The sequence below is a fragment of the Eschrichtius robustus genome, chromosome 21, assembly GCF_028021215.1.
Source record: "Eschrichtius robustus isolate mEscRob2 chromosome 21, mEscRob2.pri, whole genome shotgun sequence".
NCBI lineage: Eukaryota > Metazoa > Chordata > Mammalia > Artiodactyla > Eschrichtiidae > Eschrichtius > Eschrichtius robustus.
Window position 1 is genome coordinate 5,728,148 of NC_090844.1, and position 19,232 is coordinate 5,747,379.

The 19,232-nt window shown below is 35.2% G+C and overlaps 1 protein-coding gene across 4 annotated transcripts in view; it reads right to left on the reverse strand.

Moving 5' to 3' along the window:
- WDR17 (WD repeat domain 17) overlaps nt 1-19,232 on the reverse strand; it is a 95,292-nt gene that overhangs the window by 30,128 nt on the left and 45,932 nt on the right. For all 4 annotated transcript variants that reach the window (XM_068532122.1, XM_068532121.1, XM_068532123.1 and 1 more), the window contains 7 exons: nt 15,374-15,625; nt 13,373-13,495; nt 10,743-10,927; nt 9,968-10,136; nt 7,305-7,396; nt 4,454-4,536; nt 2,684-2,770 (listed from right to left, as the gene is read on the reverse strand). In XM_068532122.1, coding sequence (XP_068388223.1) covers nt 2,684-2,770; nt 4,454-4,536; nt 7,305-7,396; nt 9,968-10,136; nt 10,743-10,927; nt 13,373-13,495; nt 15,374-15,625 — 991 coding nt within the window. The remainder of the gene's footprint in view (nt 1-2,683; nt 2,771-4,453; nt 4,537-7,304; nt 7,397-9,967; nt 10,137-10,742; nt 10,928-13,372; nt 13,496-15,373; nt 15,626-19,232) is intronic.

The window sequence follows — 19,232 nt, forward strand, 5'->3', positions numbered from 1 at the left end:
CAGTCTCCCGGAGGAACATTAACAACCGTATAAACAGTCCCCAGGCTTTAAAGGTAAAGAGGGGAAGTTACACGTTTTGGACCCAGCTGTTATCAAAACCTTCTCCAAACTTCAAATTGTTGATTTTTGTCGCATGGGTTGTAATACCTATATTTATTTAACCTTACATGCAGAAATACACCAGTTTGTAAACTGCATGCCAATCTATAATGTGTAGATTACATGTGCCCAAGGCCCACTGATAAACAGCCCGTTCCTCTATGTGGGAAAATATATTTTGCATAATACAAATATTTACACGTATACACGAGCATATTTCTGTATATATGTCTATGCAGATACATAAAGATAAAATCTTAGAAATGAAAAAATATTCAAAGAAGGTACATACAGACATCCAAATGATAAATTCAGAAATATCTTATGAATAAACTTTTATAAGTTTAAGGTGTTTTTCACTTATCTCCTAGGATGCTAAGTGGAATATAAATACAGAAATTAGAACATTTAGAAAAGATTTTTTAAAATAAAAGTGAAATTTTAAAATGAAAAATGAAATTTATTAGGTAGGCTTGGTAGTAGACACAGTAGTTAAGTATAAAGGACTTCTTTAAAAAAAAAGTTTTCTTAACCAACAAGGCATACTGCATTAATTTCTTATTTTTTTTCCTACCAGTCAAATTCTTATTAATCCTATAAAACAGAGAAATAAGAATGTGGAACTGTTCTGTTGATCATATGCAAGGTAATTCTACTCATTTTTATATTCAACAAATATTTATTAAACATCTGTTTTTTTCAAGGCATAGTGTGGGTCAGAAGTACAGTGTTTTGCTAAGAATATACTGCTAAAAATAGATAACCACTGCTGATCTCACGGAGCTTACATTTTAGAGGACGAAGCAGCCAATTCACAAATAAAACTTAATTTTATGATGTTAAGTGCACCCAAGGCTTATTATACCATAGGGGAAATTTACCTAATATGGGGGTCAGGGAAGACTTTTCTCCAAAAGTGGTTTTTTGAGCTGAGAGCTGAAGGATAGGGAGAAGTTACTTATATCCGGCCCGGGTTGGGAGGAGTTCTATGGTGTGGGTGGGAAGTAGAATCCTAGATGGAAGGGGAAACAGGAGTGAAAGCCTTGGGGTGAAAACGAGCTGGCTGGTTCAAGAAGTCCAAAGCCACTGTGGCTGGATGTAAGGAACAAGGGGAGCAAGGCTTGTAATGTGATACTAAAGTACAAAGGAATGGGATTATACAGGGACTCCCTTGTAGGACTGGCTAAGATTCTGCACATTATCCAAGATCAATGGGAAACTGTTGAAGGATTTAAGCAGGAGAATGCAGTGCTCACATCTGTGGTTTTCAACGCTTACTCTGACAGCAACCTAGAGAACACAGAGAGAGGAAGTGGTGACGAAAGGTGTGAATTCTGGAATTGATTTAGAAGACTTTTGCAGAAGTCCCAAAACAGACAAATGTCATTAGTTTAGTCGCTGGAGGGATGGTTGGGTAAAGAAGGATACTTAGATGGAGGATATGACAGGAATTGATGGCTGGCTGGTTGAGAGATGATAAGGTCTAAAAGAAGAGGTCAAGGATTTGGGCTTTAGCAGTTTGTTGTTTGCATTTTCAGGCCACTGAGATGGGAAATACTGCGGAAGAGCTGGTCACAAGCTCATTTTAGAGCCTCTAACCAGGGACCTCCCTGGCAGTCCATGGTTAAGACTTCGCCCTCCAATGCAGAGGGGTATGGGTTCAATCCCCCGTCGGGGAGCTAAGACCCCACATGCCTTGGGGCCAAAAAAACCAAAACATAAAGCGGAAGCAATATTGTAATAAATTCAATAAAGACTTTAAAAATGGTCCACATAAAAAAAAATAATTAAAAAAAAAAAGAACCTGTAACTGTGTGTAATAAATGCTTCTATATTTACTGGAAGAAACTCATAGATCCATCATTTTGTATAATATGTGATTTGACTCAGAACACAGTGTAATAAGGTTTTAATATTTTAGTATGTATATTTTACAACTCTAATATGGAAAAGCATAATTCACATTGTTTCACAATATTTAAAGAAAGTTTGAATTTTTTAATATAATTTATATCCCATCAAAGAGAGGTTTGAAACACAAGATTCTTGGAAGTGCAGTGACTTAAAGGATCAATTTTAGTGGAGGTTTGACTTGGATTAATTTTTAAACCTAAGCTGATCTTTAATGCCAGGCTCTTAAGCAAGGTTGACCTTTCAAAACCATTCTAAGTTCCGTGTCATGGGAAATCACCCAAGGCCGTGGCATTTGCATTAGGTGGGGGCAATGGAAAGTCACGGGGAACAAAATACCATTGCACAGATTCCTAAAAAGGGTTCAGAGGAAGGGCCACGTTTCTCAGAAGACACACACAGATTGGACTGATTTCCATGTTTCACTAGTTAGTCATATGCTTTTCCTTAAAGCAGCAGGAAATAGCTTGAAAGTTGGAAATCAGTATCTCTAAATCATATAAAAACCTCACGGAATAAAAACAGACGGTTACACATGCAATTACAAGGCTAGGGAAAGGGAATATTACCTAAAAAGAGTCATGAATATTACCTATGGAAATAACATTAAACTTTATGGCTATTCAAAATCTCTGAAATGTAATTATTACTTATTTCCGGAAAAAATACTTACCTGTTGTTTTGGCTCCAATCACAACCAAACACTGCAGCTGGATGTTTGTATTTGTGTAGTACTTTACCATCAACTGTTCGAATAATACTGAAATTAAGTATAATATATTAATAGAAAATTACAACAGTCTAAATACATCATTCAAGGGAAGAAAGCCAGAGCTGTAAAATTCGAACATAAGTGTTTTAGGAAAGAGACCTTGTCTGCAAAGCACAGGGAACGTTTAAAAGTACTGTGTAAATAATATTACCAATCATGAGTAAGGGTATTTATATCACATAGTATTAATTATGGTAACCCACTGAAACCAATTTAAAGGAGATACATTTTTATTTAGAAACTATTTCTTATATTTTTAATTAGGGAAATACATAGTTTAATACATATATTTTAAAACATATGCATTAGATTTCAGCTTCAAAATTTAACAGTTCAAAATGTATGTTTAAAACAACTCATTTATAGTGTTGGTTGCATGCACTATTACACAAACTGCAAGACATATAATATTTTCGTGGCATATTTTAAGTGATACAACTAGAAATTCAGAGGACCCCTTCTCCCAAAACAGATCCTATATACTTTCACTGCAAAAACAAAAGAAGCTCTAATACCCTCCTATAATATTACCATAGTGCAAGGGCTATTGATTCCATTAGGGACACAAAGCTGTGTATAAATTAACGTATTGCAAAGTTTTAAAAGTCTTTGGAAAAGACCCTTTTAAAACATCACTAGGCCCACCAAAACTTTTGAGGTTACTGGTTAGTGGTGGTGACCTAGGCTTCCAAATATTTAGTCATTGACTGTGGTATTTATCAAATAAGTAATGCCCTGAGAATACGGTAAAGCTAATCGTGTATCACCTAGTCAAAAAACTCTTACGTACATCTTTCGTATTTTGGTATGTATCAATTAGCAAATAGTCATTTTCAAGGGAAAAAATCACTAAATGTTGTTTCTGAAAATTTTAACTTCTTGGTAAAGATCTCTGGTTTCCATAACTACTGTATTTTCCACTGAAATTAAAAAGTGAGGATGAGAAGATTTTGGGCTGGGTATAGCAAAACCTAAGAGGAGATAAACTTTACTACTTCTCAACAACCATAAGTGCTTATACTACCTGTCAAAGATGACAATACCTATAGCTATAGGGTAGCACCACTGGATTAAAAACATTTTTTTTTAACTCAAAGGCAATTCTTCCCTTACATATATTTCTTGGAAGCCTACTTTTTCCTGGGACTCAACAGAATTAAGAAAGCACATATTTCTGAGAAGTTAGTCACTTTCTAAAAATAGGCATTTCCCACAGGCATGACCTTATTCCTCCTTACAAAGCCTTTTTATCCTTTTTTAAATAATAACACCTACTGTGAACAAGTTCCTAGAGCACTTGATACCTCTTTAATCACTTGCGAAACTGAAATACCACTCCCTCAAAATGTGATGAAAATTAGACTCTGCGAAAGTCCTTTAAGTTTCTTTGAGGCTAGTCACAGTATTTTAGTTAAAATTCGAGTAGTATTTTCATTTAGAAAGAATTAGTGGTTTGTTTATTTTTAAACATCATTGCATTGTTCTTTATTACTGATATATCGTAGCAACGTAGCATGTGCCTATGTGGGCTTATAAATAATATTTATGATAGTAGGTAGAGCTGTACCAATGGAATCTCATCGAATATTTTAATGTATGCGCTAACATGATACAACTGATATTATCAAGTGTATCTTTTATAAACAGTGTAATTTCATACATAGTACTTACCAGTAACCATCGCCACTGCAGGTTGCTATTCGTTTGGAATCTTTATGACTCCAGGCAATGCAGAATATTCCATTTTTTCCATGCTTCAAAAAATGTAAAATACCTATCAATAAGAAATAATGCACCCCTTTTTCCTCTTATTTATTTACTTCTTCTAATATTACTTTTCTATTAGGAACTTGCTCTAGATGATGCTACAGAGACACTATTGTCAACAGCAGAAAAGCCGAACACGTACTTTAAAGAATGTGTAACGCTGTCAACACTTAAGAAACAAAACCATTGTTTTAAGACATAAATGGGTGGCTCTATTTCCTTTTTGTGGACACTGGTAAAGACCCAGAATCTGCTTCCTCAGCCATATGTAGAATTAAGCTCTGCTTAATAGCTTAATACCTGTTTCTGTAAAAGTCCTTCTGGAGATGAAGATAGTTATCTCTCTGCTTTCTAACCCAGTTAGGCTCCTAAAACTACAGTATAAGAGATGCTGCAAGCAGCTGTTATTATTGATTGTTCTTCTAAATTTCAAAATTTTATTTTTATGAAACAAAGAAGGTTTAAGGTTATTATCATAACAAATCACTCTGTACTTACCTGTACTCTATATTTATCTGTATTCTTGGACTGGGAAAGGGTAAAGGAATACAGTCACAGCTGGTATGATGAGAATTTTTAAAAACACAAAGAATATATTTTATACATAGGAATGTCATTCATCAACTAGGTAATGGGTGAATAAAGGCTGCAACCAATCCATTTCCAAATTTTGTTTAAAACATTTCAGTTTTATAGAGCACTTAAATCGTGGCTGCTCTTAAGGGAAGACTAAAGTGACTTTTTATCTGGAGCTTTAAGGCTGTTTTACTAAGGTGGTCTCCAGTTTGCTATTTTTACCTTTCTTGGGGGGTCAAGGTGGGTAGGTTTATAAAGATGAACACAAGAATGGAGGCAGTCTCCATACTCACTCAGTTGAAGGAGGGGAGGTCCTCCATCAGCTGTGTTCGTCCCCGTGAACGCGGCACTTATGGCCCCCTCACGTCCTGCATTTTATTTTGTGAGGCACGTGTAACTTAGTTAACTGAAGCTGGCAGTGTTCATTTTCCCCACATTTATTATCCTAGATGTAAGCGGTTTCGATATTGGTCTTAACTATGCTCTTGGAGCTGGGAAAGACATAAATGGACGTAAGAGACGTCCCTGACGCTCAGGGCTGGGCTGCTGGAATCAGGCTGCACCTGCCGAGCGCTAATAGGAAGATACTTAGTTGACAGGACGCCGAGATGCTAGAAGAAGAAATCGACAGATCTGACATCCAAGGATAAGATTCTTGAATTAGGTCAAAAGTTTCTTTTCCAGGTTCATCTTCTCTTCTTATATCCTTATTTATTATGGGATACGCATCGTTCTGGTGATGGGAAGGGCAGAAGGCGGGCTGGGGGAGTGCTAAACTGAGAGGATTGCTGTTAAGTAGAGAAAGGGAAGGATGAACTGTAGTCCTTTGCCAAAGTTTCCTCTTTTGAGAGCAAAATTGCACACTGGCGGTTGGTGAAGTTTCCCTAAGGCTCTGCATTTGTCACATAACTTCCGTAACCCCTGGAAGATCAAGGCTACTTGATTTTCAGAGAGAGAGAACAGTCTTTTGTATAAATGGTTTTAAAGCCTCGATATATAAATAATTATCAAGTAAGTTATATGTTTAATAAACTTCAACAGTAATCATTTGAAATGAACGAAATTTCAAGAGAGTGAGAGACAATCCTAGATCCTGTTCACACTTCCCTCCATTCACAACTAACATACTGTAATGAGAGCATACGTATTTACAAAATATTAACAGAACCCAGGGAAATATGAGATGACAATTTAACTCCAAGCGGAAGGAAAAGTACAATCTGTGACACTACAAATAGGAAGAGGGGAGCTTTCAGAACTTGTCATGGAAAAATGGAATTTGAGACTTGGAAGGAAACCCAAGAAATTATATAATCCAACTTCACCATCTTATAAATGAACAATCATTAGAGATATGGGGACATATGTATATGTATAACTGATTCACTTTGTTATAAAGCAGAAACTAACACACCATTGTAAAGCAAGTATACTCCAATAAAGATGTTTAAAAATAAATAAATAAATGAACAATCAGGTTCAAGCCAATAATATTATCCTCTCTATGTCAAGAGCTAATCAGTGACAAAATTGGAACTATAATTTGGGTCTTGTTCTGAGTTTAGTCTTTTTCCAACTTTTGAATATTTTCCTAGACAATTTTGTGGAAGATGACCCAAAATTCCTTTGAACCGCTAATGCAACTTTAGGTGAATTTTTATATCTTAGACTCAGCTACATTTTTCAGAATTCATTTTAGCACGTGCGTGTCCTCTTGGATTTTCTGCTGATTAAAAGACTACAATGCCACCTGGTGACTAATAAATTAAGAGAGAAAAGCATTAAAAAACGTGAAGCCGGGCTTCCCTGGTGGCGCAGTGGTTGAGGATCTGCCTGCCAATGCAGGGGACGCGGGTTCGAGCCCTGGTCCGGGAAGATCCCACATGCCGCGGAGCGACTGGGCCCGTGAGCCGCAACTACTGAGCCTGCGCGTCTGGAGCCCGTGCTCCGCAACAAGAGAGGCCGCGATAGTGAGAGGCCCGCGCACCGCGATGAAGAGTGGCCCCCGCTCGCCGCAACTAGAGAAAGCCCTCGCACAGAAACGAAGACCCAACACAGCCAAAAATAAATAAATAAATAAATAAATAAAAATTAATTAATTAATTAAAAAAAAAAAAAAACAAAAACGTGCAGCCGTATAAGACATTATGTTATTCGGCCAGCAATAAATACATCTTACCTCATTAAAACGTTGTACGATTTTGCCCTTTTTAATATCCCAAATAAAAGCACCATTTCGAGAAGTTGCTCCCGCAATACAATTTAAATCACCTTAGGAAACAATTTGTTAGACATTATATGAAATGTGTGCCACAAATGTAATTCTTTTCAAAAATGTAATTTTTGAAAAAGTAAGACTTGAGTTTGCAAAGTGGCTCTTTCTTTTAAATCATGAAAATTATCACATGCATGCAAATACAGAAAGAACAGTATAATGCATGAATCCATCATACAATTTCAACAATTATCAAAATATGGTCAATCTTATTTTGTCTATAGCCCCCTACTGGATTTCTTTGTAGCAAATCTCTAATATTGTATTCTTTCATCAATAAATACTTGAGGATGGATGTCTAAAATACAGGAACTCTTTAATTAACAAGACCAAACTGCTACAATCACAAATAGAAAAATTATCAAAAATTCCTCAATATTATTACATATCCAGTCAGTATTTACATTTTTCTGACCATCTAGTAATTTTTTTAATGGTTAGGAAAGTATTTCTCTAAGCAGGACACATGAAAAAATTCATTTTCTCCATCAAAGACATAAACAATGCTCTTTGTTTCTAAGAAGTTAAAAAAATCTGTTAAAATCGAACTGCTGCTAAGTTAGTATATGGTCTTGAATTTTTTTCAAGGCAGTCAAAGAAGAGGTTTGCTCCATTAGAAGAAAGAAGTAGCTGTTATCTGCCTCCTAGGAGTAAAAACATGGGGGAATTATTTTGTGATAAATGACTATAAATACTAAAAGAAAAGTCCTCACCATTTTTTTCTGGGGTTTTCATTCTGGTACCTTTTTAGTGCTCTAAAATTATTGGGGGAAAGTTTCCATATTTATTTGCACTCCCAAAAATTTTCCTATGATAGCTACTCTAAAAATAAAGGAAATTTTGCAATCATCTATAACCTACTCTACTTTCATCCAGTGTCAACCTTTGCTAATCTTTTAAGTTTCATCCATATTTACCTAACAATAGTGATTCATCAGTAATCACGTTGCAAAAATTGGCAGAATTTCCATTTTCCAACATTTTTATTTTCTTAAGGCAAACTCTCAATGTAGAGAGTGAAATAAAGCTTTAAGTAAGATTGGGCCTTCTGTGTTATGATTTGAAACAATGGTTTTCACAGTCACAATTTCTACTCAAGCTTTAGGTTTGAGACTTGAATACGTTTTGTAGAAGGAAGAGTGATCAGCTCATTGCTGTTACAGTGTCACTGCACTGGCGGCCCAATTCCTGTATCTCAACCCAGAAGGCCCTGCTGTGACGACACCAACTACAGTGACTCAGAGCACAGGCTTAAACATCAAACTGACAAGGGTTCAAATCTTGACTCCACCACTACTCCCTGCGCATATAATCTTGGGTAAGTTACTCAACCTCTCTGACCTCAGATCCTCTTTAATAAATGTTGGCTCTCACAATCAAAAGTAAAATGAAGAAGGAGGTAAAGAAGGGAGCAGAAAAGAGTGCTAATTCTTTTTGTTCCTTACTTCTTAATTAGTGAAGTAACATTTTTTTCCAATTAGCTTTGGATCTACAATGGCACTAAGTATGTTCTGCTTCAGAGAACAGCTGCTGTCATTAAGACTTGGAAGTAAAACTTTCTTCTACATCTTCTCCTCACGGTAGGAGAAAAGGGATATAAAAACAGTAGTTCTTTACCTTTTTGGTATCATGGACTTCTCTGAAAATCTGATAGTTATGATAATCTTTGACAGACATAGGAACATGCACACATATGCTAAAAATTATGCATAAAATTCCAAGAGATTCCCAAATTCTCTGAAGACATCAAAACCCTGACAGCCCATATTTTCAGGGCTAAAAATCTCTGTGCACAATGAGATAAGCTAAAAAATAAGCTATATCTTGGTTATAAATGGGTTTTAAATTAATACGTTAGTATTAGGACAAGTAAGTAAAGCATTCTACATAGTTTATAAAGTGAAAAATTCATTTTAGGTGTGTAAAATAATTTATTACAGGAAGAAAATGTTTTGGGAGAAAATGTCAGAGGTTTCATAGGACATCTCTTTTTTACATACAGGAAGGTATAAAGGTAGCATCATTCTGAGATCAAAGAAAAGACCCTATTATAGCATAAAAGTTCTTCAATATTACTAAAGTGGAGTTTATATAGAATCACATGCTCACAATTAAACTCTGATGATATATAATCATTCACATTCACAAAACAGATGTATCAGAGAAAGAGAGGTATTATAATTTTTAGAAAATACATGTTTTATTTTCATATATTTGATTCACATGAAAATTTTAAGGAAAACTTCTATAATGTAAAATACACTACACCTTTATAGGCATATCTATACAAATGCAGCTAAAATTAGATGGGTCAGTATCATCCTGATTTCCTGTGGCTTTTCTATATGACTATGTCATATAGAAGGGCCCAGAAATCAACGTGCTTGTGCAGGTAGTCAGATATTCTAAAACCCACAAAAACTGCACCAACAACTATGTTGGTACTAATCTGCCTCCACCATCATTTGGAGTAAGATGGCACCGTGAGGAAGAAGATAATGCAAATGAAAATAAAAGTTAGGAAAGTCATTTAATTGTATTCCTGATTTTAATAAAATACTTCTTACCTGGAGCCCACGAAAGGGAATAAATAACCCCTTCATTCCCTGGGGAAGCGTACACTGCCGTCAGTGTGTTTATATCCCAGACTTTTATCGTGCCGTCAAATGAAGCTGTTGCTAGAAGACTGGGATCGTCAGGTTTGAATTTGCAGTCGAAGATCGTTTCCACATGACCCTAGGGATGCAGCGTAAAAAAACACAGAACAAACCCAGACAAAACGTGAGTCCTCAGCAGGGCTGTGTTCTATTTTACACAGAGGCTTAACGATCGTGAGAACAGAAGTTCGTAGACGCATAGAATTATTATGACTCCATAATACAAATAAATCTTAGAAATCACTTAATCCAACCTTGCTCATTTCATGAATGAGAACAAGAAAGCTCAGAGTAACCGGCAGAGGTGGACTTCTCCTTCCTTCTGAAAGAATATTCTCTTTCTCATTTTGCTTCCAAAATATACTACAACTATGTGATTTTCCACGATACAAAGGAGTAACGTGGCCCACACAATAATGGGAAAACTACCAAATGCAGAGTAATCCTGATAAACTAAACGGACATTAATATTTAAAGAAGTTTAATGTTTATAATGTTTACAATTAAATAATTTTAATAGTTCTATACATTTTTCTAAAATGTTTCAATCAACCAAGGTAAAGTCCTAATATGTGATTCTCTATGAAAATAATTTTAGAATATCATCAATAATACGTAAGTAAAAGTAAACATCATTTTATACACAAAATAAGTATTGTGTATAAAAGAATTACCGCAGACATACCAAGTCCCTAAGAAAATCCCACTTCTTAGCTCCCATATCATAAAGTCCAACTCCACCATCCAGGAAACAGCACACTGCGTGACCAGGAGGAACAGAAAATGCTTGATTCTGTGTCAGAGTTGGGGGTGGTACTGCTTCACTCGTTGAGGATGTATAATGATTTTTGGTTGGGGACTGGATTGAAACTAGAAAAGAAAAAAAAAATAAACAAGTAAACATTTATGCCAGTTACCTTCCCATAGGCTGGAATGAAACCACAGGACTTAATTTACAAAGACGCTCTTCGTTTTCTTTTATCCAGAATTTACATCAGTAAACTCTTAAGCAATGATCAGATTTTCTGCCACAGGAGTAGTTTAGCAGCATTGCCCATATTTATATATTTATATACACAAAATGGGATATTATTTTGAAAAGAGGTGTATAGAAGTGCAGGTGGTGAAAAATGAATGAAAATTAGTTTCTGAGGAACCGCAATATGTGGTGAATATTTGGTTTCTTATTGCCCCGTATATTAAAGCACAGCACGATTATTTCTGAATTAAAATTTTCTTTCAAAGTGCTGATGTAATAGCTTACTTCTTCCTCTACACAAGCAAACACACATGCATGTGAACTTTTTTCTTTTAGAACTAATAACTCTCTTCCACTAATTTTCAATCCAATGAAAATAATTATTTTTGAGATTATTTATAATTTACTTTAATTTAGCACCCAAATTAAGAATTACAACTGTCTGATATACATTTGCATCTTAATTTCTCTCTTCTTCCTCAATTTTTACTGTTCACAGACTTTCAATTCCCCAACTTTCAATTACATAAATGTCTCCTTGTTCAGTTATTTTCTTTGTATTCTTTATCACATATTTTGTCTTCTTTCAAAAAGCTTTTCCTTAGAACATATATACACTCTTGTAAATATAATTCAAAATAATGATACCACCATAAATTATCAGACCAATCTAGATTAATTACACACTGGAATATAGATAAATATTTCCCAGTATATTGTCTTTTTTGATTCAAATATAATAAAGTCTTCCTTATTGCGTTCATTAGGATAATACTCATTTCTTAGAATCGGAGAACGACAGGCAGTCCAAACTAGAATGAACCATTAATAACAAAAGAAGCATTTGTTTGGTTCAACGAAATTTTGCTGAAAGTTTGGTTAAAATTAATATAATCCATGACTGTTTTCTAATATTTTAATTTGTTGATATTATAGGTGGTTTTGATACCCTTCATGCTCCTATCTATCCATAATTCATCCTTTTTCAGAATTTGATGATTATGTCTACCTTTAAAGTTTTTCATTTTTACATAATTTTTCTTACTCCACACTTTCTGTTACATTAAAAAATTGGGAGAAAAAACTAACTATCAACAACCTGAAAGGAATGACTCAAAAATGACAAGATCAGTATGTGCTTCTTTATATTTCCTGATTTTTCTCTAATGGGCCTGGACCACTTTTGCAGTAAGAAAAAAATAAGGAAGAAAAGAACCTATGATATTTCAGTCATCTTACGAGATGGGTGTTCACAGCAAATAAACAAAGAAAAAAATAGTTCCAAAAAATGCAGGATACATAAACAATATGCCAGTCCCCAGCGTACTATCAATACTTCTCCAGTCCTAATGCTTCTAGACCCTCCAGTTTCCAGGATTTAGAAGTATTAGGAAAAGCTTAAATTTGTGAAAAGACTGGAGGTTCAAATACAGAGATTTTCTACTACTTGCCATTGCCCACAAAATTAGATACTAAATTGGCTAACCAAAACAACATTATTTTGAACAGGCCTCACTAATTATTTAGTATATAATAGACAGTAGTGAGTAAGGAGGAATCAATAACTCTAGGTTGTTCAATCACTAAACTCTTTTCCCCATGCTTTTTTATGATCCACACAGAAATAAAAGAAACACTACCACCCATGCAGAGTAACCACAGTTGACTTAAATAGGAAGTCAATTTCTTTTCCTTCATATTTAGGAAAAATTCTAATTCTAAACCTCCCCCTCCATACTCCAGATTTTTCTTTTATACCTTAAATGTATTTTATAATTTTTTCTTAATCATAGAAGTAATAAAAGGTAATTAGAAAAAACCACAAAAATAAATGAAGAATATCTATAATACTAACTACTAATCCTGCGACAAACATGCAATACATTCAAACATGGAATATATATTCTAGATCCTACATTTCCAATGTTTAGGTTATTTTAACTTTGTTATAAACCATATAGATTGTAAAAGAGCCATGTTTAAAACAAAGTCCCCTAGTTCAGACCAATTTTATTTAATCCCATCACTCTTGATATTTTTTATTTTCACCAATATCATTGTTTCATTTTCCCCATGTAGATTATTTGGGATTATCTTAATATCCTCATTTAATAGCATTTTTAAATGTAACTTTGCTCTAAATAGTTTCAATTTAGCAATATTAGATATTGTGTGGCTTTGATGGTACCTTTAGCACGTATATTGTCAAAGGCTATTTTTTTAAATTTGCTTTTCAGTAGCAGTATTCGATACATTTATATCATTATATCACTCATTTTATTGGATAGCAGCAAGTATGATATTTTAAAATATCAAATTTTGATATTTTTACTTACATTTCTTCCTTGGAGGAGAATTCAGTACATGTAAGCAGTGAAACCCTGTTTTCTTTAATTTAAAATTATCAACAGGTGTTGCTCTAGAAACATTCCAAACGCGCAAAACACCCACTTGAGAATCTAGTCAGATCAAGAAAAAAGCATTATATTAACAAATTTTATTTGAAACATAAAATGTCTAGATATAAAATAACAAAATTTCAACTTGCCAGATTTTTAGCACCACTTACTGACATTCTTCACACAGTAATATTATATCATAATACAAAGAAACAGCCGAAGTGATATTCATCCTTTCAATTTTTGGCACGTTTTGCCTTTTTTTTCTGTTCCAAATCCCTTTCTCGGGTGAGAGACTGCCTGCCTTGGGAGCTTCCCCGACAAATATCATTATGACAATGTGACCACAAAAAAGCACCCCAGGGACACACTTGCTCTAGGAAAGCCAGCCACAGAAAACTTTCCACCTCTACCATTAAGTAATCCTTCACCTTTCGAAATGTTTGTAAATTGCTTCCTTGCTCACTTGCAGCCAAACAAGGACTGCCTGATATACCTGAAGACTAATTAGAAAGCCCCCTCCTTCCAAAAATCCCACCTTAATAAGCTACTCTGGAAAGAGTCTGGCAGTTCCTCAAATGATTAAACGCAGGGTCACCCTATGACCCAAAAACTGCACTCCTGCATATACACCCAACCGAATTACAGACATGTGTCCCCATAAAGCCTGCACACGAATGTTCACGGCAGCATTCATAACCGCACAAAAGTGGAAACAAGCTAAATGTCTATCAGCTGATAAATGGATAAACAAAACCTGGCATATCCATACAACGGAATATTATTCATCTATAAAAAGGAATGAAGTACTCATCCAGGCTACATCATGGATGAACCTTGAAAACTCTACGTTAAGTCAAAGAAGCCAGACATAAAAGGCCACATGTTGAATGATTCTGCTTCTATGAAACGTCCAGAACAGGCAAATCCACCGGAATAGAAAGCAGGTTAGTGGTTTATGTACACACATGTGTGACTAAGGGGTGTGGAGGGCGTAATGAAGAGTGACTTGAGGATGGGTACAGGGTTTATTAGGGGGATGAGGAAATGCTCTGGAGTTAAATGATGCTAATGGTCGTAGAACTTAGTGAACACAGAAACCACTACACTGTACACTTTAAGTGTACATGGTGAGTTTTTATGGTATGTGAATCTCACCTCAATAATAATGATAATAATAATAGACATATTATTATTAATATATGTCTATCATTAATTATATCCTGTGAAATTAAAGGCAATGAAGATACATCAATAAGAATCCATCTACTTCTATGTGCAGTTTAAGTGCTTAAAGAAGTAAAAACTTCTTTAAAAATGTTGAAAAGATAAAGACTCTTTGTCTTTCATTTTACACTTAGCAAATATGGGAAGTATTTATACAGTAGCTGAAACTGCTCTGTCTCTTCAGAGACCTCTCTCTCTCTGAAGCTCAGTAAACGGTAAAAGTAGAGTCATTTAATTCCTAATTACTATTTTAAATTCTCCACCTTCCCATCCCCCGTTACTTCTTAGTTTTGCTAATTCTCTTACGATTAGGAAATCATGACTGTCAAAATTCTCAGTGAGGCTGACAAACTCCTCAGCCAGATAAACTGTTTTTCTAGCCAGTATTTTTACTGTCACCCTGCCACGGCTGAAGTTGAACTGCCTTTGTCTCTTGTATACACACAAACACAGACATGCACACACGTGTGTACATATATAACATCTTCCAGTGTTACCAGAAACCTGGAAAACTGGGCCTTCTTTTCATTTTTATTTGTCATTGTGTTAATGACGCACTGTATAAATAAAAGTGAACTAGGTATTTACTATAATAATAATGTTTGAGATATTACTAAGTTTTACACAAAATTAACCAATAAAAGTACAATTTCCCTGATTCAATTAAAGAATATACACATATTTAAACCTCTGGGAGTAGGGTAAAGTTACCTCCAGTTATAAACATGCCAGGAGCACCGGGAACCCAGGCCAAGCATTGCACAGAAGCTACTGCACTGGGAAAATTAAATGTTGTTATGCAACAAAGTGATTCCGAATCTACGAGGCGAATTCCACGACGCAAATTAGCCACTAGGAGGTAATCAGTAGACAGTGGGTCCCATTCCAGGGCTGTAACAGGATCCTCTTCGTCGGTCCCTTCAAGAGATTCAGGTCTCAGAACATGTTTCTGACTTTTGTTACCTATGAAAAATGTAAAGAGGATGATTTTAAACAAAATTTCCAAAATAAGATTAATAATTGAGATCGCATGAACTTTCTCCTTGCATACCACTGATCTCTGAGAGCCCTCGGAATACAAGTCTGGCATTTCTATGCAGAAGTCATAACTGACAAGGGAATGCAGGGGAATTAGAGTTTGTCCTAAGGATGCAAGTCGTACTGGACCGCTTTGCTTTGGCAATCCCCAGTACCCTGTATGTTTTTCTATTTGTTACTGAAAAGCTGTAGGAAAAGGATGTAGAAAAATGATGTACATCATCTTGTCATCAACTACAATTTCACTGAGTTACAACAGCCTAGGGATAGGGAAGTGTTTACCGAAGGGAAGAACATCGTGTTGTGACTAAAGGCACAGACTTTGGAGGGCTGCCTGGGTCCAGATCTTAGTCCCAAGATACTTAATCTCTGTGTGCTCAGTGTTTTATTTTACAGTGGAGAACATAACGATACCAGAGTTTGTTTGTTTGTTTAAGAGTAAACGAGTTAGTTGTTTGAAGTTTGACCAATGTTTATTGTCATCCGTCCTCATTCATCCTATCACTTGTCATATCATAATTCACTCCTGGCTACCAGAACAAAGAGGCAGCCAGAAAAACAGGGAGATGGAACAAGTGAAATTAAGTGAAGAAAAGGATCAGCAAACCATCCTCTTATTTCTTCCAAAATATATACACACTGGCGGTACGGAAAAAAAGGCACGCACCAATGGGAACTCCAATTAAACAGTTCTCTCATTCACAAAAGAAAGGCAGTGAAACACTAAGTTTACAGATTACAACCTTAACAGAAGTACCAATTATTCCTAAGTACCGTAAACTTTAAAAGAAGTGTTTATTTTAAAAATAACACTATTGAAAGATACCATAGCTCTTCCTGCAATGTCTTCGTTACATACTGTTTTTCAATGTATCAGATTATAAAAGCAGAAAAAATAGATCTCCTTGTATATATAAGATATTTGTAAAGTTAATTGAAAAATCTTATAGTTTCTGGCTTGAGGTTAATTCGTCAGAACATATTCTTTAAATATAATGTTATTCTTAGGTAGGTAGTATTTTATTTAGATATTTTGCATATATAATCATAGAAGGTACATGTGAAGCTTCTCTTATTTGACTTTATCAAACTTTTGCAGTAACCATCAAGAAAAGTTTGCTTACTTCTTCTTTCCCAAAATAAGCATCTTTAAAGGTGCTATTTGATAAAACAGATAGTAATGAATATTAATATAGCTAATCATTACAAACCACAGAGAGGTAGAAAAATGATTAACCTAAGTTGTACCAGCTATTTAAGTAATTATTAGGTATTTGAATATGCCCATTAGTATCTATGGTTATTAAAAATATTCCAGCATGTGAAAAAAAAAACAGCAACAAAAAACTTGAGAAAATTTGCAATGCAAATACTGTAAAAGCTAAATCATGTTGCTTAAAGCCCCACACTTACAGTTAAAATTATAATGAATTGCATCATCATTTTCTGTTCTATCTGGTGTCAACATTTTTATTATAAAAGACAGAAAACTGAATCTGTGAAATTTTGCATCCCGTCGTAAGAACAACAGCTGATGGTATTTTTATTTATATACGTTATTTATTTTATTATTTACTTACGTTCTATTTTATTACACAACTATCAGGCAACTTGTGTTGTCAGATAAGAACAGAAGCATAGGATATGAATAAGTCAATAAGAAGAATTTCTTATGAAAAACAAAAACTGGGGCAAGGCAAAACTAGGGTTGAAAAATAAAATAATGAGGATAGTGGAAATCCACATAGCTGTTCAAATTTGGACTTTGAGATTGGGTGGCCAAAGCAAAGAAGAAAGAAATCATGAAAGGTTACACAATTCACAATGTCCATAGGATAAAAATAAAACAAAACAACAAACAGAAAATGTGCTCAGGAGCATAACTTTTCCTAGAACTGAGACGAGAAATAAATATGCCTGTGTGTTTTCAAAAAAACCCCACAGTATTACATAGGCAGAATGTCATCAACAACATTTCTAAAATGAAACAATGCAAATTTGATGAACCCAGATCCTTGGAATAATACCAAAGTCAACTCAATTAAAACATTTCTAGTATGAAGATAAAAAAAAGAGAGAGATTTTCTGAAGATCTGGCTTTGTTTAAGGATATAACCTGAAATTGCTAAAACAGTAGTTTTCCAACTTTTTTGGCCCTGGAATCCCGTTCATACAAGAATTTTTATGTGAAATCCAATACAGAATACAGAATAAAGTGGTGCTTTGCAGACTGAAAGGGAGCAGGAGGCTTGAAGCCCAGCTGGATCACCTACCAAGACTTCCCATCCCCACCCTTGCCCAATACACACATATAAATCCACAAACATACTGAGCACAGTTTAAAAATCACCGCTTCACAATGAAGGATGAACTGCGTTATTGTGGGCAGTCCTCCATGAATATTTGTTATTTCTTCCAAGAGAGATAAAGACAGGACAGCAGAGAGCTTGAGGTCATAGTCTCCTGCAAGAACCTAGAGGACACAAATTCCATCTAGTTACATAGAAACAGAATCATCTGTGACGCCAATAAGTCATTAAGAAGGTAAGGGTGACCACTCTTCAGGAAAAGTAAAAATATAACAACACTGGATTAATGCTAATGGTCTCAAAGTTTCAAACTCGCAATTTAGAACGTAGTGTCAGAATTTAAAAGTAGTGTTTCCTTCATGACCCATTAGCTCTTGAATATGTAAGGAAAACACAAAGCAGGATTATACTAATGTTTTGTGCATATTAATTGCTAAAAACCCTACAGAATAATGAAGTCAAGAAGTCTGTATTGGTTTGTTATGGTTAAATTGTGTCCCCAAAAGATGCTGAAGGCCTAACCCCCAGTATCTCTGATGTGACTTTATTTGGAAATAGGGTATTTGCAGATGACCAAGTTAAGGTGAGGTCACTGGGGTGGACCCTAATGCATCATGACTGTGTCCTTATAAAAAGTGGAAATTTGGACACAGAGACACACATGTACGCAGGAGGAACACCCTGGGGAGGCTGGCATTGTGCTACCCCAAGCTAAGGAACCACCAGAAGCTAAGAGAGAGGCCTGGAACAGATCCTTCCCTGGAGCCTTCAGAGGGCCTTGCCAGACACCTTGATTTTGTACTTTTGGCCTCTAGAATTGTGAGATGATAAATTTTCTAAGAGTTCTCATCACAAGGAAAAAATTTATTTTTGCCTTTTTTTCTTTTTCCTTTTATTGTATCTATATGACATGATGCATGCTCACTAAGCAAATCTTTTCACAAGATTTGTAAATCAAACCATCATGCTGTACACATTAAACTCATGCAGTGATGTATGTCAGTTCTATCTCAATAAGACAAAAACAATTCTGTTGTTCTAAGCCCTCCAGTTTGTGGTACTTCGTTAGGGCAGCCCTATCAAACTAATACATGGGTGGATCCAGAAAAATAGCACTTGATGATGAGGGCACAGATGCACAAATTACTTTGTTTAACAGCCAGGTGACTGAGTTATGGGAAACCAGTGGCTTCTTCTGGAAGTCACACAGGCCAGACTGTTGA